The following is a 26013-nucleotide window of genomic DNA, read 5'->3' as shown; positions in this document are numbered from 1 at the left end:
GATCCTACGTCATCAAGGCACACACACCTCCTCTTCTCCGTAGGCTCTTCCTCATTACTTGAATCACTGACAAAGAAGTAAAACAAAGAAAGCAATGGGACAAAGGCTCAATTGATGCGCTGGCTTCTCACCCAACTCGTTTCTCAAGGGTCCTCCTAGAAATCCCGAAACAATTGACATCTACTAGTTACAGGGTTCAATCTAAAGCCCACACTAGCGAATCCTGCAGCAGCAATTTGCAACGTAGCCATCAAAAAAACATTGCATGTATTGAAACCCTGAAATGCGTTGTCTTGGCCTGTAATAGAAAGAAAGAAAACGCCACAATAGATGATATCTACCCCTCAAACATGAACCCCCCACATAATCCTCGAGCAAGTAACGAATAGTAACGAATAGTTAAAAAAACCAAGCGACAGCAAAACCACAATAATGGCCATTCGACCGTTTCTCCCTCCTTCCCAAAAAAAAAAGCAGCAATACGTCGCAGCAATTCCCACCCACCATGAAGCAAAACCCTAGCCAGACCAATTGTGAAAAGTATACGCCTCGAAATGCAGATAAAAAGACATGTAAAGGAAATATCAGAAGCAGTCATTTTACCAGATGGCGGCCTGGTCGGCGTCGAACCTCGACAGCTCCTTGCCCGCATCCTCCAGATCCTTCTTCGCCTTCATGCGCATGTAAAAGATGGGACAGTCCTTGCTGCTGCAAATTACCTCGCAGTGCATACTGCCCTGGCAGCGCTGGCACTGCGTCCACAGCCGGCCAAACCGGACCTCGAGATCCGACATGCGGTCCAGCGTGCGCTTGTACAGCTCGCCCACCCGCGGCGCGCAGTCGGCGCACACGGCCCCTTGGCTCTCCGTCTTGCCGCTCAACGGCTTCTTGCACCCCATGCACGTCTGCGTCTTCTTGGTGAACCGCATCAGCCCGCCCACCGACGGCGCCGCCACCGAAATTGTCCGCGTATGGTCGCCCGTCAGCAACGATTTCGCCTTGGTCTCGCCCAGGATCGGCTCGAATATGCGCGTCAGTGGCTTCGCCAGCTGGTTGTCCAGGTAATACTTGGTGTCGATGGGCACATTATTCTCCAGCACGTAGATGGGGTCTTCGGATTTCTCAAAGTTCTTCGCCCCGGCGGCTCCTCGAATCATGACATACGCCACACGATCTCCAAGGGCGGGGGCCGAACCAGCGTCACGCTTCTTCATGCGCGCCGCCAGCTCCACGTGCGCTTGCTTGGCCGAATAGTCTTCTTTTGTGAGGGCCTTGGTAATGACCAGCTTCGACATGTCGACCTTGTTCTGAAGCAGGTCGGCAATCGTGTCCTTGACATAGTCTTGAGCACCTTGCACATCGCGATCGATGAGAATCATCCGCAGCACCTTTTCGATGACTGTTTGTGCCAGCAAGCAGTTATCTCTTCGTACCGTCTCCAGACCCTTTGTGTCCATCTTGTCGTACTTTTCCGTCTTGGTCCAGTACAGACCGGCATAGCGTTTTTTGTTGATGAGCAAATATGGAAAGTAAACTTTTTCGAATTCCAACTTGATCGGCTTGATGAATTTGGAAGAGACAAAGGCAGCCGCCTCTTCGCCCAGCTTCATCGCCTCGGCCAGCTCCTTGGTGCCGAATTTGACCATGACGGAATCGGTATCACCGTAAATGACTTGCGCGTCGTGCGAATACCCATTAGCAATGCAGTATTTCTTCTCCACCTCATCCTTTGTCTTTTCAATCATTTGGCGACCGAAACTTGTTGTAGAACTGGCAATGGCCAAACACGGCAGCTTACCGGTTGTAGCACCGGTGAGACCGTAGACCGAGTTGGCGGAAATCTTCAGAGCCAGCTGACGACCGTTCAACACGGCCTTTTTGAACGGATCTGTTTCGACGGCCAGCTCCCGTTTGGCTTGCTTTCTGGCGCTGAGAAGTTCTTCCAGAATCTGAGCCAGCAGACCCTTGCGCTGTTTCGTAGTCACAAACATGTCACCGTTTGGTGTGACAATGTAGTCTTCATCCTTGACCAGGTTGAATTGTGCTATTCTGTCTTTTCGTGTGATGAGCGTTGTGTAGCAGAGGTTGTGTGCCTGCATGATACTGGGATATAGTGAAGCAAAATCGAGTGTTGCAATTGGTACGTCATAGTAGCCACGAGTAGGTTCAATGACTGTCGCACCTTCGTACTGGTCATCCGAGGGGTCGCCCTTCATGTTGGGGATGACCAGCTTCTGCTCCAGAGCTTTACGGAACAATTGACTAACAAACTTGATTTGCTGACCGCGGGAGAGCAAAAAGTTGAACGGAACACCTGTGACACGAGCCATTTCAGTGTAGTTTTCCAAACACGAAAGCTTGTCCATCAATCTCTGCGGGAGATAGGCATCCTTCAGACAGTAAATGGCCAAACGTCGACGAGACTCGGGTGTACCGTTGAAGAGTTCTGTAATCATGGTGTGGTGCACATCTTCCTTTTGTTCGCCGAGAAATTGAGCGCAGACAGAGTTAAGCGTGTAACTTCGCAGGTGGTGATCACGTTGAATAAGCTGAAGCAAATCGAGCTGCAAGCGACCGTTTGTATTCGTTGACTTGGTGTCACGGTTACCGATTTGCTTGCTGGAGAAGCTGGTATCCTTGACCCTGGATGGAATACTGGGCAGTCGGGTCCAGTACTCGAAGCCATTGACCTTGAGGTGCTTGGCTCGGTTGATGAGATATGGGAAATCGAAATTGGCAATGTTGTAGCCGATAATGATGTCGGGGTCGACTGTGATGAGAAACTGTTGCCACTCACTCAGCATCTTGGCTTCCTTTTCATATTCGAGAACCTGAGTGGCGACAATGGAACTGGTCGTGTCGAGACAAAAGACGTTTCTGACGAATGGCTTCTTTTCACCATACCGGGTGACGACGTTGGCAATTTGAATAACAGGATCGTGCTCAGGCTCTGGGAAAATGCCCTTGCGACCAGCGCACTCAATATCAAACGACAGAATGCGGAGCGGCGCCATCTTGGCCCAGTCCCCTTCAGGCTTGTGCGCGACGAGATCGTGATAGTTAATCTCGGCCTCAATCTGGCAGTTTGATTGCCTGGCGTGCTCGGGGATGAGCTTGTATGTATTTGCGGGCGCCTCGACCCAAGCCATGCCCTGAATTTTGCAGTCGACCATGAAGCGAAGGACGTATTGAATATTGTCGTAGGTCATGATGCCGCCGTCGGTACTGCCCCACATGCCTTTCCAGTTGGCATTGCCGGCCTCAATTGTTGATCGGACGCTGTTGATAAACTTGGGATCGGTGACGGTGACCTGCAGAAACGGACTCTGGACGTTTCCATTGAAGCCAAACATGTCCTCGCGCAGGCGCAGCACCACCGAGTGGATGGCGGGCTGGTGCTGGGTGAGCTGCTGCTCGAGGAACGCCTTGTACCCGTTGCAGTCCTTGGGCTGAAACGACGCCGGCGCGGGGACATATAGGTAGTGGCGAAAGTCGGTGACGTGCAGCATGACCGAGTTGCCCTGCTCCGTGACGCCAAAGAGCTTGACCGTGGTGCGACCGCCGTGCAGCGTGCCCTCCTCGGCGTCGATCGACTGGAAGCAGATGCTGTCCCTGGCGGCGTCGAGGCGCTCGACCGGCGGCCGCTCCCACGCTTGGTCCTTTTCGGTATTGTTTTGCCTGCGGTCGGAAATGTCCTGGCTGAGCTTCTCGAGCACCTCGGACTCGAACACGCTCTTCGGTTGGCTGGAGCCGAGAAACTTGGAGCGTCGGTCCTTTTGCGACGCGGAAAAGACGGCCGGCGACGACGAAAAGACATCCAGTTTGCGCTTCTTGGCCGATGAGGGCGTCGTGGGCGGTAGGTTGGGCCCAGTCTTGGACTCGCCCAGCACCCGCTTCTGCGGGAGGACCGCGGTCGTCATGGCTCTGTTCTTCTGTATCCGTTCAGGTGAAAAGGATCGACGGCGGTTTCTAGAATCGAAGGAGGTTCAGAGCCCTTGAATCATGCAAGAAGCACGAAAACGAGCAAAATGTCAGTGTTGTAATTGTAGCGAGTTGTGATAAAGTTTGCTTGTCAGTGGACTATGATGGGCAAAAAGTATACGCCAATTGGACTGACACGCCGGTTTGGGACGTACTTTAGAGAGACGCGCCTTTCGCATCGTTGACGTGACAGATCCACTAAATACTTAATGGACTGCACGTGATTTCGCGAAATCATCAATAGACAAATTTGATCAGAGTAAAGCATGAGACCTGAAGAAAATTGTTTAATATAAAATCTCAATCAAACTACGAGCCTATTCTTTTACTTTGGAAGTATCCAGAGCAAGTCTTTCTGCTGTGGCGGTGGCAAACCCAAACCGGGACAGTGCGCGTTGACGCTGGATACAGCAAGCATCGCGCCGAGACGCCATGTTGAGAGCCTCACGATAGATCAAATAGTGTAACGATTCGAGGTAGCATAATGGAATTTTTTTTTTTTCAACTTCGTTCCAATATCAGGCCAGCATATCTATTCTTTGTATGCATGACCAAAGTCATCAACAGCATTGCCCAAACAAACGCCAACGCTGTGCAGCAATGCCAACCCTGGCATGCGATGCAAGTGGTAAAACAAAGCGCAAAATCAATGTGTCCACGTAAAGTATCCAAGTAAAGCACGTCATTTTGGGCAATCAGGTTGCCTCCTTGATCGCGCCGAGCTCACACCAGTCTTTGATGGGCAGGCAACTCAGATACTTGCACCATCCACACTGGTCGCCCAGTTTGTAAAAGTTGTTGAGCAGCACGATGAAAACGACAATGATGGTAATGAGAACGGCAGCTCGGACAATCCACCAAGCCCACCAGAGCGCCTTTCGTCCTCTAAAGAAGCCAACAGGGCTCTTATGGAAGGGCGGATGTACTCCTTGACCGCCTTGAACAGCGGAATAAGCCATGCCCTCGTCCAGGCGTCTTCGTAGCGCATTGGGAGAATGCAAAACGCAGATCCCGAGCGCAAGACCCATAAGGAAGCCACCAATGTGCGAGAAATTGTCCAAGCCAGGCAACAGACCGAGAACAAAGGCAATGACCATATCCACAATGATGAACATGAGATCCTTGACGGGGCTGCGACGCTCCGACCAAGAGTAAAGCAAATCCAAAAGCGTCAGCGCAATGATGCCAAATAAAGAGCCAGAAGCGCCAGTAGATGCAATGCCGGGTGCAGCAAAATTACCACCCATGACGAAGCCGAAAATACCAGCGCTCATGTATACAAGGAAGAAGCGGATCGAACCAATGGCCTGTTCCATTTCCTTGGCCACTGTGAGCTGAAGTAGCAAGTTAAATCCGATATGAATGATTCCGGCGTGCATAAAGATGGGAATAATAAACCGGTACCACTGATCGGGCGCCGGATTCTGGTCCGCGTTTCCGTCGAAAATGGGGTCGGGCACGCCACCAAAGCCACAGAGCGTGGATAGCGGGCAGATTTCGGTGTTAGTCGTCGCATTCGGGCAGAGAAAATAAATCGGTCGGTCGGCCGGTGCCCCCTGGATGGCCTTGATGTTGTGCATACAGGGCGCGTATCGAGCGCCCATGTTGATGAGTACTTGGGTCGAGGGCCCAATCATGGGATTAAATTGCGGCTTAATCATGATGGGAGAGCCCGTCATAATACCTAAACAGGTGGTGTCAGCGAAAACGAGCTCAGCATCAACATGGCAGATCTGGGCGACTTACCATTCTTGGCAATTTCGGCAATGAATACGGCAACCTGAATAAGGCTGAAAAAGTACACGACAAAAGGAATTCGTTTCTTGTCGGATCCAAGCATGCCCAGCTCTCCTATACGGACTTTGCCCTTGCCCCTGCGCGAGCGTTGGCGAGGGGCTGCCGAGGCATCGTAGATGTGATCAGTGGGCTCGCCGTCCTTGGTCGGGCGGTCTTGCAGGGGAATGTCCTCTGCGACATTTGGTCGGGACGACATGGGCGAGGCTCCTGCCTGGCCATAGTAGCCTGTATCTTGGTAGAGGCCAGGCTGCGGCGTATTTCCACCATGGTGGCTGCCCTGTCTCGAGTTTGACGGGTAAGCGTTGTCGTCGAAGACGGTATCAAAGGGCGACGGTCGGCCGGGCTGGCCTTGAGGGTGCTGTGCATTGTAGTTGTAGTCGTAGCCGGGTTGGTTGGCTTGATATTGCGGCGCTGGTGTTGTTTGCCGCGAATGCACATGCAGGGCTTCTGGGTCGTAGTATGGCTGTTGCGCGTTGGCGGCGCCGCCGGAATAAGAATAGGCACCCGACGCCATGGTATCGACAACTCGTCGTTCCGTCGTGGTGTGTTGAAGTATAGAAATGACGGATGAGCGGGGAGATGATACGCGAGAAAAAGACGTGAGATGAGCGATGCAGAAACTCTGCCACGCGTGGAATTTGTTCGAGAGTGGCCCAGGGACCAGTCGGGAGCGGACGGCTATCACCTAGAGGGGAGTTTAGTGCCTGATGGTGGGTGGGCGGGAGCAACAGCGCTAAAGAGGCAACAAGGCGGAATGAGCGGCGTACCAGGCCGTGCAGGCGTAGAATTGCAGGTGTCGGCTCGTTTCAGGAGCGCAGTAGGCTTGCAGATCAAAATATGCGCGGCAAAGTCTGTGTGTTATACGAAGGAGAAAGGGAGAAAGCAATCAACAGACGATGAAAATGAATTCAATGTGACCGAGCAAACGAGCGCGATGATGAAGGAGCCAGGTAAATAATAAAGCAGGTCAATCTCGGCAGGAATTTAGTGCCCCCCGTCTAGGCCAAGGACTGAGAGCCTTGAGGTGCCTGAATTACGCAACAGTGTCCACTGGCGGCTGTGCACTGGTTGATCACTGCCACAGTTGGGCCGTTGTCGTGGTGGTACAAGGCTGGCAGTGCAATTTGGGTGGAGAAGTAGGTACCGTCGCGACGAATGTTGCAGTCAAACTGGCAAACAGTGACAACACGAAAATACTTGCCCATTTGCCCCGTGTATCCAGCAGTGTTTGGCGGAAGTGGCTGGAGTGGCTGGGCAGGCTTCCTTTAAGGCGCAGCACCTTTGGGGCTATTTTTGGAACACCAGTTGACCAGATACTGTCTTTGTCATGCTCAGTGAATTACTTTAAATACCACCGAATGCTAAACTTGGCAATAATCAACTTTGTATATATCCACGACGTGATCTTCTTGCCTCGTCGTGTGACCACAATCATACGAAGCACCGTTGGCACCGAAGCCACATCATCCACTTTCACCTCCACCATCAGTCCAAAACACTCGACTCCAGACGACCACTCCCGACGGCCACTCCAGACCACCACTGTATCGATCGGCCATTTAAGCTGGGGCTACTGCCCTTGCTCATAAATTGTAACAGATACCCTGCCAGCTGCCACGTCATATCGCTGAGCACGTTTATCATCCGACTTGTACACGGAAAAAGAGCATGTTTTTTTAATCTCACAGCTTGGCTCTTCAACGTTATTTGATTGAAATCCTCTGCAACACACGTCGTTTTGCATAGATGTTTCTCGCATGTAATCGGTTTGTCTGATGTATATACTACACTAAATTGATAGGTGATGTTATCGTATGGTATCCGTAGCTTTTGACCTTGTCGGGCTGTCGCCTGGTTTGTTGTACATGGTGTTACATTGTCCACCCCTCCATCCTTAATTCGCCAGAATCGTCCGCGGCAATTATATCGGCGGTTCTCCCACAGACGATGCTGCTTCATTTCTTGCCTTTGTCTAGATCGTCTTGGTTCGTCGGTTCTGTCCCTTGATCTTTTTTCGTGCTGCCCCAATTGCCGCTAAACACGTCGGCAATCTGCTCCAAGATGATGTCGCTCATGCCCTTGCCCTCTTCGAAGCTCCTCTGGTGCTCCTCTGCGCGTCTCTCCTTCCAGTCCTCCTTTTCCCCGCCCATCCAAATGTCCTTGAGCACGTTGGAGCCGCGCCCGTCCTGTCCGGGCGGCGACCGGCCCTTGGCGGCCGCCTCGCGCTCTCTGTGCTCCTTGAGCAGCCTCTGCGTCCGCTGCGCGCCCTCGGGCAGGCCGCTGTCAAAGGCCGAGGACACGCGGTTGTTGAACCGATCGTAGATGGACACGCCCGTGTAGGATTTGCAGAGATGGTTGGTGGAGAGGGAAAAGGTGGCGGCGAGCGCAAAGAAGCGCAAGTCCATTTTGCGCGGCGGCATCAGCATGATGAGCGGCGTGCCGACGGCAAAGACGAGGGCGACATTGTCGATCAGGGGGTTCTGAGGCGGCCGTTGCGGCGTCTCGGCCTGCGCGGTCGTCGTGACCATGAAGTCGGGTCGTTGGGGCGAGAGCTGTGCCCGATTCGAATCGTCTAGGATGGAAGATTCGCAGCGTCGTACTGTCAGTAGATGGAAATGAGTCTTGGCGCGTGCGTAGTGTTGAATTTTCCGGTCGGGCTCGCGCTTCGGTTCAATCAGTTTGGGCGGGCGAGGTCAAGGCGGAAGAGGAGTGATAGGGCGAGATGGATCTCAGATTTCTGTCCAAGAAAACTGTATCGTGATATGCTGGCCTAGATTGCGATTTGATGACGGTAGAAGCTGGAGACGTTGACACAGAGATTTCGAACGACACTTTTTTGTCGGCCTTGGTGACGGCGGCTCTCCAGCTGTGGGGCCGGATATTGGTGCCCTAGCGGCCATCACTGCAGACAAATGGCGGAGGGGGAGTGTCCGGCCGCCGGCGGCATCAACACGCATATGGATCACGGGCGATGGATAGCGTGCCGAGTGCTAAATTCTTCTTGGGGCAAGGAGTTGTAACTATCATTGATTGTCATATACCAAAGGTAGATGTACAATTGGTCTGAGCAAGCCATGGAATTTATGTGCGCGAATAGAGTGTCGAGTGTTCAAAGTCGTACATTTCTGGCTGGCGTCATTCTAACATTAAACAATTCAGAATTGACTGCGACTTGCTTGCAAAGGCAGAAGAGACATATGTCAATGACTATGCGCACATGAAATGTGATACATGGCAATAAGGCGGGCTAGCTGGCCGTGTTTGGCTACCACGGAGCAAAGCTGGGTTTGGAGATGCAACCAGTTAGAAATATAAATACTTAGCGCTGCTTTTGTTGCTAATAGTGCCTATATTGCCTTTGTTTCATGATCTAATAGCAATTGAACAATCTCCCGATGGCCTCGATCTGATGCGGCCGTGATGGCTTTGCCAAACTTGCCACCCTGCGCGTTGGCATCTGCCCCCTTATCTAGGAGCAGTTGAACAACCTCCTGATGGCCTCTAAATGAGGCGGCCTGGAGGGCGTTGCTATATTTGCCACCCTGCGCGTTGATGGCTGCTCCATTATCCAGGAGCAGTTGAACAATCGCCTGATTACCTTGAAGTGAGGCAGCCTGGAAGGCGTTGGTATATTTGCCACCCTGCGCGTTGATGGCTGCCCCCTTATCCAGGAGTAGTTGAATAATCCCTTGATGGCCGATATATGTGGCAGCCTGGAGGGCGTTGCCATGTTCGCCGCCTTGCGCGTTGATATCTGCGCCTTTATCTAGGAGTAGTTGAACAATCTCCTGATGGCTTTCAATTGAGGCAGCCTGAAGGGCGTTGCCATAAACGCCACCTTGCGCGTTGACGCCCGCTCCCTTGTCTATGAGATATCGTGCTGTCGCTACAAGCCCAAGAAAACAAGAATAATAGAGTCTGGAACCTCTTGGTGAGCCTGGAGTATTTTGAAATAGCCAATCAGGCTCATACAAGCGAGTCCAGAGTTGGAACGTCGCTTCCTCTTCCAAGAAGCAAATTGTCGCTCGAACTATAGCTTCCGAATCTTGAGCCAACATAGCATAGCGTGCCCAGAAATCCGCCGCACGATACACCATCGGAAAATCTCGATGCATCTCTCTGTGACTGGGACTAATGCCCGTAAGATAAGCTAGGCATGTCTTGGTGATGGAAATACTAGCAGCCGTAATATTGAACTGATGCTCTCCGACAAGGTATTCTTTGACGGTAAAGTGGGCAAGATGTAGCTGTTTATCGGCCGCATCAACGACTGTCACTAAGCCGGGACAGTAGTGTAAAACATCAGTCTCGTAGAATAATCGACGCTTGATATCAAAACCTGGCGACTCGGTTTCGATTTGCGTGTCTATGATTTCTTTGACCTCGGTCAGCGTAAGAGGCTGCTTAGAGTGCACTAGAAATTGTAGGAGGCGTATAGCGTCGCGTGCGAGCTCTCGTGGTATATTCTCGATCATGCGCCCGTATGTTTCGCTTAGATTCATCGGTAGAGATGCGAGAGCCGCTTCCATAGCAGCCTCGTGACGACATCGAGCCAGAGTGTCTAATTGACAGAACGCCCATCCCAGACAATGCTTAGTAGAATTATATACAGAGAAGTCAGAAAAAGATGTTTTGACGAAATGAGTATTTTCTAGAATTTGCCAAAGAAAAAGATGATAACATCAAGGCAGCGGTACTTGAGTATTTTTCCCCGCTGGGTTGGCGTAAGGGAGGGGGGGGGCCAAAAAGCGGCCGGTTTTGAGAAGGCAGCGTACTACTATAATGCTATTCTCAACACGTCAAGCCAGCCCAAGTTGAGAATAAAAAAAAATCTCTAAATTCTAGATTATTCATATATTTACTCTAAATTTTTGACAATATTTATTAGCTTCTGATGGTGCGTAGCTGTGATTATGAACACAGCATCGATAATGAGCGAGCGGCCAGCTTCCTTGTCCCCCTCATGCGTACTGTATAACGGTAGGTAATTTTGCCTTTTTTTTGGTTCAATCAGAGGCCTGTATTCACGACATAGCAAATCGGCATCACAGGCTAACCCTAGTAAGGATATGGGATAGTACAAGGTACGGATACGTACCCGAAGCTAAAACAGTGATGAACTTGATTTTTCCCGCCCAATCAAAGGGAAAAAAGGAGAAAAGAGGAGACAATAGAAAAAGAAAAGCATCTCTTCACCTCCACACCCACTCCCGTTGCGCCGATCCCCTTTCAACGACTTTCCACTTGACATCGCCAAAGGAACACCATGACTTCCTTTCACCTGCTGCAATTGCCTCCTAGTTAACATTAATGACTTGATTTGTCCACTGTCTGTATCATCAATCAGCATCGAGGGCTTGGTACCGCTTACATCTAGAGCTTTGCTTCTGGTCTCGTCCGGCATCCTCGGTCTTTTCCCCGCTCTCCTCCAATTCTGATCGGCTCTTTTTTCCCCTTTCTCCTCATTATCGTCTTAGCGCGCCTTGTCATCTCAATCAAATCCACTACAGCTCAATTATCGTAATCTATAATTTATTCCACATATACACCCCACAGAAATCCATCTCGCTCGATCCTTCCCCTCACACACACACACACACACCACACAAACACACGCCTTCATGTCACACTCTAAACAGAAGGACGGCCATCATGTCGCGAGCGTCCGTCACACCACCAAGCTCCCAGGCTGCTGACCGACAACCTTCCTCCACTCTCAATGACTCCGAAAGACTGTCCAATGCTTCACAGCCGTCGTCTACTTCCTCGGGCCAGCCGGTCAAGCGGGGACGGAGAAGCAACCCCAAAGTCAAAACCGGTTGCACCAACTGCAAGTAAGTCCCCCCTTGTCTTGGCATTACCGTCTTATTTCCAAATTCTCTTTCCCATAAACGCCACCACGATAAACTCATCGTATCCCTCCGCCAATTAGAAAACGGAGGATCAAGTGCGATGAACAACGCCCCGAGTGCACCCAATGCGTTCGAAGCGGCAAGGCATGTGTAGGCTACCCGCCCCCCAGCCGCCACGCGCGGCCATCCATGGAGATTCGCATTGCCCCAAAGCCTCTGGCGGCGATGATGCACGCTGCTCCGGCTCCTGCTCCTCCCACAGGAGGAGGCGCCGCCGAGGCTCAGCCCATGGGTATCAGTATGCTTCAGAAACAAGTAGTTTTGCCACCTCGTCGTCCTGGGCGCCGTCGCAAGATGATGATGATGGAACAGTACAAATCACTCTGTGCCTCTGCAGCGCATCCACCAAACTTGCACGGGCCGTCCATGGCCTTGCCGCTTCAACCTGCTGAAATCATGTACTTTGAGCTCTTTAGGCTACACACGGCCTCGCAGCTCTCAGGCTACTTCAATTCCAACTTTTGGACCCAGCGGGTTCTGCAGGAGTGTCACAATGAAAGCGCCGTTCGCCACTCCGTCATTGCCCTCGGTGCCTTGTACAAGACTCTAGAGCTCTCTTTCGAGGCTTCCCATGACGTCCATGTGCAGTGGCACACGGATTCCATGGTCGCTCACTGGCACGTCGCCGTCAAGCAGTACTCTGATGCCTGCAACGCCGTCGTCTCCGTCACAGGCGACACCATTCACAGTCACCATACGCGTTTGATCGCCATCATTCTCCTGGCTTGCTTTGACTCCTTCATAGGCGATCACAAGCAAGCAATCATTCAGATTCAAACTGGCCTTGGTATCCTGGGGCAGTTGCGACGACACCATTCATCAAGCCTGTTAGTAGCGCTGGATACCGCTCCAGACGAACTGGTCACCCTGTTTGGCCGTCTTGCCATCCAGGCAAAGTCATACGACCTTGCTTTCCATTTTCCTCAGCCATACATCATCAGGCTGGGTTCCACATCAGAAAATCCCGACTCCCCGGGATCCGACACAAATTCGTCGTCAATTACTGACAGTCCGCCCAGAGAGGGCATCTTTTTTGAGACGTTGGCCGAGGCACGACTGGCCTCTGACAAGCTGTGCATGGCGCTGCTCATGTTTGTCGAGCAGCTCCATGCCGCCAAGACGAATCCGAGCTATGTTCTCCCGGCGGCCTGGAAGAAATACGGCATGGGTCTCAAAGACCGTCTGACAGCGTGGTCAGACGCATTCGAGCCCATCCTGGCCTCGCGCTTCCACCCAAACATGCCATATATTGAAAGAGCCGGCATTGCTGCGCTCAAAATGTTTCAGATCAATGCAAACGTCATCTTTTTAATGCTCTTTTGCGACAATGAAGTACAATTTGACGCCTTTATGCCGCATTTCCAAATGATTGTCAATCTCGGTTGGGAAGTCGTCAGCGCCGACGAGAGCCGGTTCGCTTTCGTCGAGCTCCACGCACAAACACCCAGCCAGCCGCACTACGCCCGCGGCACCACCAAAGGCGCCTTCAAGGCGGGCAAGTACGGCGGCGGCGGCGGCGGCGCGGGCCGACGCCTCAAGCCCAGCTTCTCGGCCGACCTGGGCATCGTCCCGCCGCTGTTCGTCGTGGCGACCAAGTGCCGCGACCCCTGGCTGCGGCGCCAGGCCATCCAGCTGCTCAAGAGCAGCGCGCGCCGCGAGGGCATGTGGGACAGCGAGCTCACCTCCAACATTGCCACCTGGGTCATGCAGCTCGAGGAGCAGGGCGTCCCCGGCGGCGGCGGCGCTGCGGTGCCGCCCGCCTTTGACCCGCGCAATCCCGGGGCTGGGGGTTACGCCGATGCCCAGGGTGTCGTGCAGCGCACCATTCCCGAGGACCGGCGCATCATGCTCAAGGCGGCCGACTTTGACCTTCGCTCTCGCTATGCCGACATTGTTGTCGGCACGCGGGCCGTGTACAATGGCAACCAAGATGTACGTCTTAAGAAGACGCGCATCTCTTGGTAGATTTTGTATGTATAAGAGTGTTCTGGACAGTGCTCAGACAGGAGGGAAGGGGGCCCGGGTTCCTCCCTGGGTGGGAGTGAGTGATGATGGCCCTGTCATCGACTACGACTTCTCCGTCAGGGCCGACGGTGTCGACGCGGGACCGCCTCGTGCTCGTCTGCAAGTCGTGTGGCTTATAGTCTCGCCGCCGCCGCCGCCGCCGCCGCAACCGCCTTATACCGCGCCTCTCGGCCGCCGTCCTCACCGACGTGGTCTGGGACGCGTGCGACGGTTTCAAAGACCAATCTCCGCCCGAAGTCGGTTTACGAGACGGCTCGTTTCACCTGCAGTTTGATAAGCAGGTGAGCCGTCGTCCATGCGCGGCGCCAAAGGTTGGTGGGACCCAATGCCTGCGTCTCGAAATGATTCAATCTTTTTAAAAAAAAAGCTGAGCTGTCGATTTGAAATCTTAAATGTGCTCATTCAGCAGCCAAACAGCGTCCCGAATCGGCAAGACATGTCAGAGGTTACTGGTTGTTACCCGGGGGTTCGCACCAGTGTCGTTGCTGATCGCAGTCGATCAACGTATCAGAGTCAGACAGTGCAATATTACCTCGAAACCAAATGTCTTGCCCAAACACCGTCATCACTCACGTAATTCGTAATGCAGCCAAAGGGTTCAATTGCTATGCGTATATTGTTATACGAAAAAAAAAAAAATGCTTCGCTGGTTTGTAAAGTTTGAAAATGAAATAGGTATCCTAAGTATTCGGGGTTTATATGGCAAAAGTTCAAGTAAGACATTCCAAACTGCGCTTCTTGGTCCTCGACTTGCTGACCAGGCAGGAACAGAGATGGGCAACAATTTTCTCTTCTCTCGTCAATGCCCAAAACATCCGTCTCTTTTTTTCTTCTCTCTCTCTCTCGCTTTGCACTCTCATTGACAGCTTCTCGCGGCTGCTTGCTGAGGCCGCTGGCTGGAAGGGGCACCACGAAAGCTTTCATCTAGTTAAAGAATGTCTCACTTTTTTCGGGATTGCTAGTCCGCCGAGCAACAAGCACTCTACTTACAGCCACCCGAATCGTCAGAGAGCAAACATGCTGCGCCAAGTCCCCCCCCCCCCAAACACGTAAAACTCCTCAGACGAGAGCCATGCCGAGCGTCACCAGCCCCAAAGCCGCAACCAGCGCAACGAACCCGGGATCCGAGGATTTGGTCGCTGCGGCGGCGCTCAGCGCCACGGGCACCTTTGTGTTGGTCGGCAGCACCGTCTCGGCCGCTGGTGTCTTTACGCGCGTCGGCCGCGCCTGGCTATCGTCTGTCAGCCTGTCGCCGCGGCTGCTGACGCCGTCGTTGCTGATTCTCGACGACATTGTCGTTGTCGACGTCGCCGTTGACGACACACTCTCCGGACGCTCAGAGTATGTGATATTGTGTGCGGTGTTATGCTGTGGTGGTGGAGGGGGGTCGAGCTTGCGACAGGCGGCGGCTGTGTTGTTGGCATGTTGTAGTTGTTGGGCAGAGAGGCAGAAGCCGAGGGCGGCGACAATGAGAATGATGTGTAGAGATGTCGACATTTTTTTCGAAAGAACAAGCTGAAAGTTGAACGAAAAGTGGAAAAGATTAGCAAGAGTATATATATATATATATATAAAAGGAACAATTCGAATAGATGTAGTGGTGATGAGAATGTAGTTGTAATGCTTCTTCTAGAAGGCTTTGGTGTTGACAAGCCAAGAACAAGTGCAAGAAACTAATAGCAAAAAAGGTCCAAGATAGGGCTATAGTGCAACGTCCTTGGCTTTTAACCAACGACTTGAGCAAGAATGGAGAGACGAATGGCGACCGCATATCCCATAGAGAAAAAATGTCTTGGAATTCTCCCATGTCTCAGAAAACAGCACCCTCTCATTTTCCTCTTCCCCTTTCCCCCAGCCCCGGAACCGGTTCCTTGGGGCCGCATTCTGCCAAGAAAAGAAAATCAAATAAATAAACTACATGATTTTTCGCCTTGGTCTCGATTTCTACGAGAAAGGAACAACGACATTGGATTGTGTACTCTCACAACTTGTAGTTTGGATCACGACGGCCGCACCCGCCCCCTTTTTCTTCTTCTTTGAGCCTGGTGTTGGACTTGAGACGATCAATTCCTTCTTGTTTCACATACACACGCATTTCATTTACCCTTTTTTTCCCTTTTTTTTTTCTCCGTGAGACGCGATGAATGCCGTTGCGTAGGTTGTTCACGTTGTGTATGCGGGGGGGGAGGGAGCAACAGATCTTGCTACAGAAACATTCCAGTCACGGGCGCGCTCACAGCCGCGGGTTTATATCCCCTTGGGAAAGAGATTCTTCGGTAGATCCCTTCGGTAGGAGCCGTTTCCGGGAAACACGGCGATCCAGGCAAAACAGCATCATTCCATCATTCGTGGGTTAGCTCAGGGTTCTGTGGGTATATTCATCTTTGCAGGTGGCGTCCAACAAGCTCAATGCAACCCTCTGCGTAGAAAAGTTCCGATGCTGTTGTGGCCTTTTCTTCCACTTCTACTTTCTCTTTTTACTCTTCTTCTTCTTCTTCTTCTTCTTCTTCTTCTTCTCCTACGCAGTCCAGCTAGTCATGTACAAGGCCTATATCGTATATCTGTAATGAGGACTCTCATCACCCAGCTCCCGCAGCTCATCGTCCGACATTTGCTGATATGCCTCCTTGACGACCCCGGCGGCTCTTTTCTCATTCTCGCGCTTGTACCACGCCCACAGCAGACCATAGATGACGGTGCCCGTGGCCACCATGGCGAGCGTCACGGCGTGTCCACGGATGAAGCGCGGTGCGTCGGACGTTGGGCTACAAAAAGAAATAGTTTAGTGTTCTGTAAAAGGCTAAAAAAAAAGAAAAGAAAAAAAGGAGAGAAGAGAGAGAAAGAGAGAAAGAGAAAGATAAAAGCAAAGGAAAAAAGACGAGTGCATGATCAAGAGAAACAGGGGCAACATACTAGATAAACGACGACATGATGCCCGAGGCATTGCCAATCGTGAGCTGCATACCCGTCGCTGTCGTTCTTTTCCCATATCGTGGAGAGTTATTCGGAAGCTGTTTCACCATGTTAGTCCACGTCTTGTACATTTTTTTCAAGTTAATTAGGAAGGGGAGTCCCCCCCCCCCAAAAAAAGAAACGCACCCAAGCCAGCGGCAATCCAACAACAATGTACAAGCCGGCCGCCACCAAAAAGCACGCAAAGTAATGCACGCCCGACGACGCGTCGCCCAGCAAGACGGCGTACCCGACGACGCTGACGGCGCCAAAGACGACGCAAAACAGCCCGCGCTTCTGCGTGCGGTCCGACACCGTCGCCGCCGCCATGTACGCGCTCGCGCCCACAAAGTAGCAAGGGATCGTGAGAAGCTGCACCTGCGCCGGCGACCACCTGCCCAGGCCCCGGATGATGGTGGGCAAAAATGTCGAGTAGCCTATTTGCCAGCGTTGATTGATTGTCAGCAAAAATATCTTCAAGTCAACCCCCTTCTCTTCTCTCTTTATATTCAGAGTCCCCCCAACGTGGCAAAAAAAAAAAAAAAAAAAAAAAAAAAACGTAACCGTAAAGCATCGTGTCGACGCCAAACTGAGCCACGCAAAACGCCCACACCCTCCAATCCTTAAACGCCGCCCTCATATCCTTGAACCCAAACTCCCTCCCCGACTTTGTATTCCCATACTCCCTCTCCTGCCTCGTCTCCATCATCCCTTTCTCCGCGCCGCTCAAAAATCTCGCCGTCGCCGCCTCATTCGGCAGCCACACCCACGTCGCCACGCCCAGCACCACGCTCGGCATGCCCTCTATAATCAAGATCCACCTCCATCCGCTCATGCCCCGGACGCCGTCCAAGTGCCCGACGCCGTACGCCAGCAACCCGCCCACGGCCCCGGCCACGGCCGCGCTGACAAACAGGTAGCCCACGCGCCGCGCCAGCTCGTGCTTGGTGTAAAAGAGCGTCAGGTAGACGGTGAGGCCGGGGAAGAGGCCCGCTTCGACGACGCCGAGGACGAGGCGGCACGCGAGCAAGCCGGCGTAGGAAGTGACGAGGCCCGAGAGCGTCGCGACGAGGCCCCAGGAAACGGCGAGGAGCGCGAGCCAGCGACGCGGCGTAAAGAGCTTGAGGACGAGGTTGGAGGGGACTTCAAAGAGCAGATAGGGGACGAAAAAGATGGACACGGCGACTTGAAACTGCGACGAGGAGAGGTTCAGGTCCTCTTCGAGCCCGTAGAGGCGCGCGTTTCCAATGTTGACTCTGGGGGGGAGGGGCGGCAAAAAGGTGGTTAGCATTTTGCAATGTGTATTGGATCCCGTTCTTTGTCCCCGGGGAGGGGGTTGTGTGCGGCTTTCGCATCCCAAAAGTACGAAGGCAGATACAAAGGCTTTGAGACGTACCGATCCAAAAAGCTAAACAGGTATAGCATCATGATGAGCGGAATCAAGTAAAGATCCAGCTTCCGCACCAGCTTCTTCTCATCCACCACCGGCTCCTCCTCCCGCGCCTCCCATCCATCACTGCCGTTCTCGACAACCTCCCGCGACGGCCCGTCCGTCATGACTCTGTGTGTGTGTGTATGTTGGAGCCCCTTTGGCTCTTTAAACAGCGAGCGGGAGTGCAAAAAAGAAGAAAACCCGTATTGAAAAGCGCTTATTGAGGCGAGAGCTTTTAACCAACTGTGGGGTGAGCCCTTTTCTTAATAAAAGATAAATCGCTTCAGACCCCCCTCTTTTTATCCTCCTTCAGTCGGACTTTGCTGATGAAGAAATGTTTCTCTTTTTTCTTTTTTCTTTAAAATCTCCCTCACTTTTCTATCGGGTTGTCGTGATTGCCGACTCACTTTGATTGTGGATCCCATACATGAAATGACCCGGCCTATTCAGCCGTTGACTCGGGCACAGTCCGATTGCGGCCTTTTCCAGAGGCCCCCAGATTTGCACGTTAATAATACATGCAAAAAGAATTGTCTCGTAGATTTCGTTGGTAAAAATGAGTAAGAATGCATGGTACAAAGACAACAACATGGACAAAGCAAATACTGTCCTCGCATCCATGAACAGCGCAACCTGCATGTCAAATCGGGTCATCGCACGGTTACTTAAGACATGATTTATAATGCACGATTCGAAAAGTGGCCCCTTTCAATATCCTTTCAATATCCCAGCATTAAGAGTAGATTGCACTATTATAAGTAGAATTCAAAAAGCCCGTCCTTTTTTCCCAGCGGCTCGCTGTATAGCACTGCGCCGCCTCTCACGCGTGCGTCAAAAGCCCATCTCTTTTCAAAAAAAGAAAAAAAAAGCCATCAGCTTCCATGGGCTCAACGGTTCTTTGCTATGCAAATTCAGAAAACTCAAAAAAGATACACCAAGTCAGACAATGTAGATTGCGGTCTGTCGCGTTGGCACGCTCAGAGTGATATATACAAGTAGAGAGGTGAAAAATACATCAATATCACGCCCGTCGGAATGTCATATGCTACGCGGCAAAAACAACTAGAATGTCTTGGACTGCTCATTCATCGCAACGCCGCCCAGTTTCACAGACTGATCATCGATAGTTTTCTGTCGGCATCTCGTAAACCGGCCCGCTCTGATGGCCCATGATGGGCTGGCTGTCAATCTCGGCAGCAGATTCATTGTGCCATTTGTTGGCTACCGAGTTGTCTGTGCCCAGTTCGTGAGCATATGACTGCGGTGGAGGGACCGATGCTTGATTAGAGGGCGGCGGAGAGACATTGGAAACGGTGGGAGAGCCCATGTGAGGGACAGCAGCCATGACATGCTCGGAACCGGGCGAGGGGTGCTCGGGGAGTGCGTCAGCACCACCGCTGGTTCTGGTAGGGGGCACCGTAGTGGTGGTGCTTCGGCTGGGGCCGTAGCTGGAGCCATAGTCGGGTTTGGCATATCCAGCTCTGCCGTCGCCCATGGCAGTTCCACGGTAGCCCTCGGCGGCGGGCTTAAGAGCGGTGCGAACAGGAGGCTGGCGAAATGCGGTGCTGGAGTCGTGAGACATGGGGCGTGCACCGCCGACAGGCACCTCCGAAGCACCGGCTATCATATCGGTGTCGGGCTTGGGAGAACGATTGCGGCGTCTGCAGCAGAAGAAGAGGGCAGCCGCAATGGCAGCGAGGCCGGCCACACCTACACCGGCGCCGATACCAGCCTTGGCACCCGTGGAAAGTCCACCGCTACCGCCGGAACTGCCATTGCTGTTGCTGCCACCACCGCCGCCGCCACCGCCGCCTCCGGTGGAACCATCGCCGGTAGGTGTGCTCTCGGAGCTGCTCCAGGTCTGGGTGACGACGAGAGCAGATACGGTCCTGGTGCTTGTGACGGTCGTGGTAGACCTGGCATTGGCCTGGGCAACCTCGGTGTCGGTGCTGGTGATGGTGGTGGTGATAACAGTGGTAGAGACAACGTCGTTGGTGACAGTGACGACGGCCAGGGAAGAGTCGGCAGTGACTGTAACCGTGGACGTTATGGTGGCACGCTTTTGCAGGTGAGCAGCGGCAGCGGCAGCGGGGGTAGGAGTCACGGGAGCGATGCCGCGCCTGTCAATTCTGACTGTTGTGGTTTCCCATACGGTCCTTGTGGCGACGTCGTTGTCGCTGCTAGTGACGGTGACGGTGACGAAGGCGGTGCTCGTGTCGGTCAGGGTACTGACTCTGGTAGAGCCGGCGACGGTGGTAGTGGAGGTGGACTTGGCACCTCTGGTGACCGTCGTTGTTGTGTAGACGGTGGTGTCGCCGCCGCTGCCACTGTCGGAGGTGGTAGTGGCGGTGGCGGTGGAAGTCGGGACCGAGGTCGAGGAGGGTGTAGAGGCGGTGGGAGTCGTACGGGGTGTCGCCTGGGATCCAGAATCAGCGCTGGTTGCCTGACGAGCAGTGATGCCGGCGTTGGCAGTAGCTGCAAGGGCAGCGAGGCCGAGGGCAATGTTGAAGCGCATCTTGACAAGGGCGAGAGGATGGATCGGGGGTCGGCACCAATGGCCTCGGTGGTGGGTGGTGATTCAGTCGCGCAAGAATCAGTCGTCGACGATCAAGGGATGATTATGAGATGACGGTGTGGGAGGGAAATGAGCAAGGAAATGTCGAGGTCAATGTCACAAAGAAAAACGAATGAAATGGAAAAGGTAGAAGCGACGAGGCGCGACTACAGGAAAAAGAGGAGAAGTCGGAAAGAGCGAAAGAAGGGTAAACAGGGAATAGTGTCACGAGCGAGAGAAAAGATGGAAGAAGAAAAGAGGCTGTGGAGAGGCGAGCAGAAGTGGGAGTGAGAGCGAACTGGAAGGGGCAAGGTGCTGGAGAGCTAGACGGCAAGACGCTAGAGCTGGACGCCAAACGCTGGATGCCAGACGGCCGGGAGAGGGAAAAAAATGGAGCTTGCGCAATTGAATTTTGCGCCAAAATGCGCTACTTTGGCAGCTGAGGCACCTACGAATAGAGAGAATCAGCGCTATAAGAGGGTTTGCCAATTAGGTTATAGTGAGGCTACAGTAGGCTGCCTCAGCGAGGCTACAGCAAGCTACAAGTGAGGCTACAGTGGATAACGGCGCTGAAAAGTCAGAGGCTGAGGTAATGGGCGCTAAGACACGCCGCCGACGGGAAGCAGGGCGTGAGCAGGCATGGTTCCGCGTCGGAGTTGGACTGATTACTCTGCATAACCGGTACATGGACCCCTAGCCAAGTCGTTCATTGAAATAGCCTGCTCGGATGGCTGACGAGCCTATTCAATTTTTGTTTTTTTTTGCGTTCCTCGCTGCAAAAGAACGCGCAGATGTAACTGGATAGGTTGCCCGTAGGCCGGCACCGACAGCGAGGTTGTGGTCGAGAGGGGGCTTAAGCCGGTTTCGGCCTAGACCGGTCGTGGCGTCGCAGTGGCAGCGGTCCCTACATTCCTAAATACGAGGCGGAACGGGTCTATGACTGGGCACGGGGACAGACGTTTGCTGATCAGGGTTACGACCTGTGACGTCGCTACGGAGTAGACGTTGGAATTCTATTTTTTTTTTATAATTTAGTCAGTGACCTGTTTATGTTTGAGATTTTCTTTCAACGGTTCGAAAGTGGCGAAGTGAAAAGTGCAAAAAGTCGACAAGGTTGCTTGTGTAGTTGGCGAGTCGCAGCCTCCCACGAGTTGACGCACAATGCCGCCCGACGAGGCAGGTGGCTGCGAGACACGAACTTGTGTTGTTGTGTTGTTAAATTGTTGACATCTTTCGCCCCCAGTTTGTGGTAATAATGCTTGGCTCGTATAACGTTGTGTGCTTGGATCCTCGCGGGTACAATGCATGCGTGTGTGGTGCCCCCACACGAACAACGACCCTTAATAATAAAGAGGCATCGGGCATTTTTTCCAGCTTGATGCGAAATCACCAACTGATGAAAATAAATATTTGAGAATTGCTCTTTTTCCATTCCATCTCTTGCAAAACATCTGTCCTTTCGACTGTCGAGGTTACTCAATACAGCTGCATTCAGAGTCCGTTTGCAGCCGAGTCAGGATCCGCTATTCACTGCTCAGGTAGCAATCAAGTTGTGCCTGACAGCAGCCTACTTAAAAAAAATTAGGGCACGTCGTCAACTAGTTAAATTCCGCCAAGGAGGTTCTACATTATTTGGTCAAGCCCACTAAATATAACCCTTTTCTGTGTGACTCTCTCCTCCGCTTGAAGCCATCACCAAACTACACTCAAAAGGACGCGTATGCTTTTAGTTCTGCCGATATACTTGGCGCCCCCCCTGACTCGTCGCACCATGATCCTTTTGGCATTTGGCAGGCCAACAACACGTCCTCTTTCCACTTGACTGTCAACTGATGGACTAAGTTTTCCATTCTCATCCCATCTACTCCGTACAGTCAGCATCTCTAGTCAGGTCTTTGTCTTGTTGTGGCAACGACCCAACTAGTTAGTCTGCTTAGTTAGTCTGCTTGGCTTTCTTTGCCGCTCGATGAACCATCCACGCCACCTTTCATCATGCATCACACCACAACAAATCATACACGCACATGCTTTGTGCTTTTTCTGTGTTTTTCGCGACTACTGCACGCCTGGCGCCGGATCGACCAAAATTGAACAAGTTACGTTACAAACCTCTCCCGTCCCGCAAGACCATTCGTTGCGTATTCTCGACTGCGCCACCATGCCCACCTCCTCTCATCCTGCTGCGGCTTCTTCGGCCCCATCTCGCGCATCATTCAATACTTCTGCCGCCAATGCTTTCAACTTGCGTGGATTCCAGGGGCAAGATTCCTCTTTTTTTCTTTATTTTCGGATGGATCCTTCAAGTACCCTGCCCTTGCCAACCCGATTGCATCGCGTCGCGCGCGTTCCCTGGTGCGCATCACGCATCCAACGCTTCAACGCATCCTCTCGGCACGTCGCCGTCAGAGCCTTGTGCCCTGTGGCTTGCTTTTGCCCCTGAGCCCAGTCAGTAGCCGCTCTTTGCAACTTTGTGAATCGTAGTTGCGTAATCCGTAGATAAATATCAAATATCCGCCGTGCCAACGGATAACTCTATCGAGCATCGTGCATGCGTGGCTTCTCCACAGCTGTGGTTTCTCTCATTACTTCTTCCATGGCAATGACCAAAGCTACCCAGCACGCATGCTCCCGGAATGCAACATTGCATAATTAGAACTGGTCAATGCCTGACAGCCTACATACTCTTTGCAAACGCGCGCGCTTCGCCAGGCAGGCTCGCCGCCAACATGGCTTTGCTCCTCAACCGCGACATGCCAGCCCTCCTGTGACCACGTTCAGCGGCTGTGAGTGAGCACGGAGAAGTCATCGCGCCGTACTGATTCGCAGAGCGTCTAGACCCAAATGAGGTGGTCGTCGACGACTTTGTACAAGACAACATCACCATCCCGCCAAACATCTTTCCATGTTGAACGTTGTGGCCATGGTCGTTTTGGAATGCGCTGGCTACTTTGCACCGCATTTCGAGCTTCCGGTATGGCTAGATGTCCTGGAAAATTGACAAGATTCATATTCAAAAGGCAGAGGCTCGGAATCAGCCTTTTTCTGGTCCCACAGCAGAGACCTAGTCGACGAGATCACACAAAACCGGCCACATGACGCATCCACGGATGAAACAACCAAGGTTGGTCAATTCGTCTTTTTTCATACTCCTATATACAGACAACACATATATACTTTCAAGTATCCGTTTCTCAAACTCCCAAGACGGCATCGAGTCACGTTTCCCATATACACGAACCTTGGCGGCCAGCACCTCAAAGGTCATCACCGCCAGACTTGGGCGTGTACCGGACCTTGCCCTTGCACTTGCTCTTTGCGCCGTCTGGCGCCGCCGCCACAAACTCGCCGTCCTGGAGCGAGCCGCGGACGTTGAAGTGGTACCAGACCTCGTTCAAGACGCCGTTCTTGCAGCCGAGCGTCACCTGGGCGCCGTGCTGCCCGGCCAGCACGCTCTGAATCTGGGCGGCGTCGTACGTCTTGCTGTCCGAGGGCTCGATGCCCGCGTCGGCGAGCCACCGGTACGTCGGCAGCGTCTTGAAGAGGCCGACGGTGCGCGTGAAAAAATCGGCCGCCTCCTCGCCGTCGCGGTACGCGTTGCCGTAGCACGACGGCTCGAGCGTGCTGATGCAGGTGCCGTGCTTGCCCCATTCGTGCTCCCAAAAGCTCTCGTCGTCGCCCTTGTAGTCCTTCCAGTACCGGTTCATGTAGTCGAGCGTGTCGTCGGCGCCGTTGGCCTGCAGGATGGCCGTCAGGTTGGTGTAGGCGCGGTCGGCGTCGCACTGCGCGGGGTAGCTGCCGTCGCAGTTGTCGGGCCAGAGACCGTGAATAGTCCACGAGTCTAACAAAAGATCGGAAAGAAAAACAAAAAGTCAGTTGCCCCAATCTTGAGTATAGAACTTGGGGAGGTAAGAAGTGAACGTACCTGAAGGACCGGTGGGAGGGCTAGTGTCCCAGAACTGCGTTTGAAGCAGCTGGCCGGTGGGAATAAAGCAGCACGTATCCACGACGGCGGTGGTGTTGTGGCACGACAGGGGCGAGTTGCTCGGGCACGAGGAACCAGCAGCCATAGTACCGGCGGCGAGTGCCAAAACGGACATTGACTTTTGCATCATGGTGGCGGTGGTGGTGGTGGTGGTGCAGATGTATTAGCTACCGCCCTGTATGGTTGAGATGAAGGCCTCTCAACGACGGCGGGAGCTAGGCAGAGGACCTTTATACATAGATCTTGCTTCTCCGTGTCCATGACGGATCTGCACAAAAAAGAAAGAGAAGACGAGCTGAATCTGGTTTGGCGACGATTTAGTCCAGGTTGGGCCAACACCCCCGATGGATACCACGCTGACAGGCTTTTCGGCGACTCGGCGGGCACGGGCCGTCAGCAGCAGCGCCGCTCAGCACACTTGAGAAAATCCCTTTTTTCGATAAGGATACCGACTTGTCAAACGTGGTACAGGATCGACGCCCATTGGGCCGTACTTGGTAAAACGCCCAGTACCGAATCGAGCAGGTGCCATTTGCGACGACGTGACTGGACCGGGGGGCGGGCTCACAAACCAAGGACTTCAGGACCACAAAGTTTATGGGCAAGTGTTTTGGAATTATCCCGGCGGTGATTGATTACATTTATTACTAGCGACACTGCGCTTCTCGTGTTCCGCCAAGTCCACAACAAGTATGACGGGTTGTTATCCTCTGTCCATCATCCAACTGGAAACTGCACGGAGAGCCGATTGCCGTGGGGTGCAGCGGATGGCTGATCTGGTTGGCTGCGAGGCGAGCTGGGGTAACTAGACGACGCCCGGCTTATGCTTGGTCGGCTCGGAAACTTTTGCCAAAGAAGCAGGTCGTTCTTTTTTTGTCCCTCCCCATCGCCTGCGACGCACATGTTTCCTGCAGTACGGACAAGTTTGATAGGTTGATCTCGCTGTATTAGTGGTCGGTCGGCTCACCCTTGAGATTAGCCATCTGACGACCAATAGCGTTGCTTTTCATGGTAGCGAAACTAGCACGGGGGGAGGGGGGTTGCGTTTCGGGTCCTTGGCTCGTCTCGGGGCATTGGACGAGAATTGGTCAGCGCCTCGGCTGATCTACGACACTGAGCGGCGGCCTCTTCCCCCCCTCCTTCGTTGACGGGAACTGCATCTGCGCGGCGGTGGTGGGTGCCAAACTGAAGGGCCTTTTGGGAACTTTTCCCTAATAGTAGATGATGAGTAAAAGCGGCAGCTTCCCAGTCGTGACCAACTGATTTCCGTAAGCGTCACATCTGCAGCCGTTTTGCTGCTTGGCAGCTGTCCCAAAGGGCTGCAACAATCATCTGCCAAATCGGGGAGATGCTTCCCGACCGATCCCTTGGCATCGGC

At 53.0% G+C, this 26013-nt stretch overlaps 9 protein-coding genes across 9 annotated transcripts; 1 reads left to right on the top strand and 8 right to left on the bottom strand.

The window, feature by feature from the left end:
• Positions 1–599: 599 nt before the first annotated feature.
• On the bottom strand, positions 600–3920 carry BBA_00774 (DNA polymerase family B; the record flags this gene model as incomplete). Its single annotated transcript, XM_008595871.1, has 1 exon — positions 600–3920. One exon carries the CDS (start codon positions 3918–3920, stop codon positions 600–602), a length of 3321 nt encoding a protein of 1106 aa, XP_008594093.1.
• Positions 3921–4676: 756 nt separating this feature from the next.
• Positions 4677–6292, bottom strand: BBA_00773 (rhomboid family protein; the record flags this gene model as incomplete). The annotated part of the gene is made up of 2 exons (XM_008595870.1): positions 4677–5665; positions 5728–6292. 2 exons carry the CDS (start codon positions 6290–6292, stop codon positions 4677–4679), a joined length of 1554 nt encoding a protein of 517 aa, XP_008594092.1.
• A 1441-nt stretch (positions 6293–7733) lies between these two features.
• On the bottom strand, positions 7734–8306 carry BBA_00772 (uncharacterized protein; the record flags this gene model as incomplete). The annotated part of the gene is made up of 1 exon (XM_008595869.1): positions 7734–8306. The coding sequence occupies one exon, from the start codon at positions 8304–8306 to the stop codon at positions 7734–7736; it is 573 nt and encodes a 190-aa protein (XP_008594091.1).
• Positions 8307–9125: 819 nt separating this feature from the next.
• Positions 9126–10307, bottom strand: BBA_00771 (Ankyrin repeat protein; the record flags this gene model as incomplete). Its single annotated transcript, XM_008595868.1, has 1 exon — positions 9126–10307. The coding sequence occupies one exon, from the start codon at positions 10305–10307 to the stop codon at positions 9126–9128; it is 1182 nt and encodes a 393-aa protein (XP_008594090.1).
• A 1123-nt stretch (positions 10308–11430) lies between these two features.
• Positions 11431–13989, top strand: BBA_00770 (C6 zinc finger domain protein; the record flags this gene model as incomplete). Its single annotated transcript, XM_008595867.1, has 3 exons — positions 11431–11612; positions 11711–13622; positions 13693–13989. The coding sequence occupies 3 exons, from the start codon at positions 11431–11433 to the stop codon at positions 13987–13989; spliced, it is 2391 nt and encodes a 796-aa protein (XP_008594089.1).
• Positions 13990–14774: 785 nt separating this feature from the next.
• On the bottom strand, positions 14775–15212 carry BBA_00769 (uncharacterized protein; the record flags this gene model as incomplete). Its single annotated transcript, XM_008595866.1, has 1 exon — positions 14775–15212. One exon carries the CDS (start codon positions 15210–15212, stop codon positions 14775–14777), a length of 438 nt encoding a protein of 145 aa, XP_008594088.1.
• Positions 15213–16263: 1051 nt separating this feature from the next.
• On the bottom strand, positions 16264–18224 carry BBA_00768 (major facilitator superfamily transporter; the record flags this gene model as incomplete). Its single annotated transcript, XM_008595865.1, has 5 exons — positions 16264–16480; positions 16629–16726; positions 16815–17104; positions 17232–17923; positions 18064–18224. 5 exons carry the CDS (start codon positions 18222–18224, stop codon positions 16264–16266), a joined length of 1458 nt encoding a protein of 485 aa, XP_008594087.1.
• A 992-nt stretch (positions 18225–19216) lies between these two features.
• Positions 19217–20614, bottom strand: BBA_00767 (uncharacterized protein; the record flags this gene model as incomplete). The annotated part of the gene is made up of 1 exon (XM_008595864.1): positions 19217–20614. The coding sequence occupies one exon, from the start codon at positions 20612–20614 to the stop codon at positions 19217–19219; it is 1398 nt and encodes a 465-aa protein (XP_008594086.1).
• A 3293-nt stretch (positions 20615–23907) lies between these two features.
• BBA_00766 (ribonuclease Trv, RNase Trv) lies at positions 23908–24765 on the bottom strand (the record flags this gene model as incomplete). Its single annotated transcript, XM_008595863.1, has 2 exons — positions 23908–24491; positions 24576–24765. The coding sequence occupies 2 exons, from the start codon at positions 24763–24765 to the stop codon at positions 23908–23910; spliced, it is 774 nt and encodes a 257-aa protein (XP_008594085.1).
• Between the last annotated feature and the right edge of the window lie 1248 nt (positions 24766–26013).

The sequence above is a fragment of the Beauveria bassiana genome, assembly GCF_000280675.1.
Source record: "Beauveria bassiana ARSEF 2860 unplaced genomic scaffold BBA_S00002, whole genome shotgun sequence".
In the NCBI taxonomy this organism is placed as follows: domain Eukaryota; kingdom Fungi; phylum Ascomycota; class Sordariomycetes; order Hypocreales; family Cordycipitaceae; genus Beauveria; species Beauveria bassiana.
Note: the sequence above shows the minus strand (reverse complement) of the source record. Positions and strands in the feature narration are given on the sequence as shown.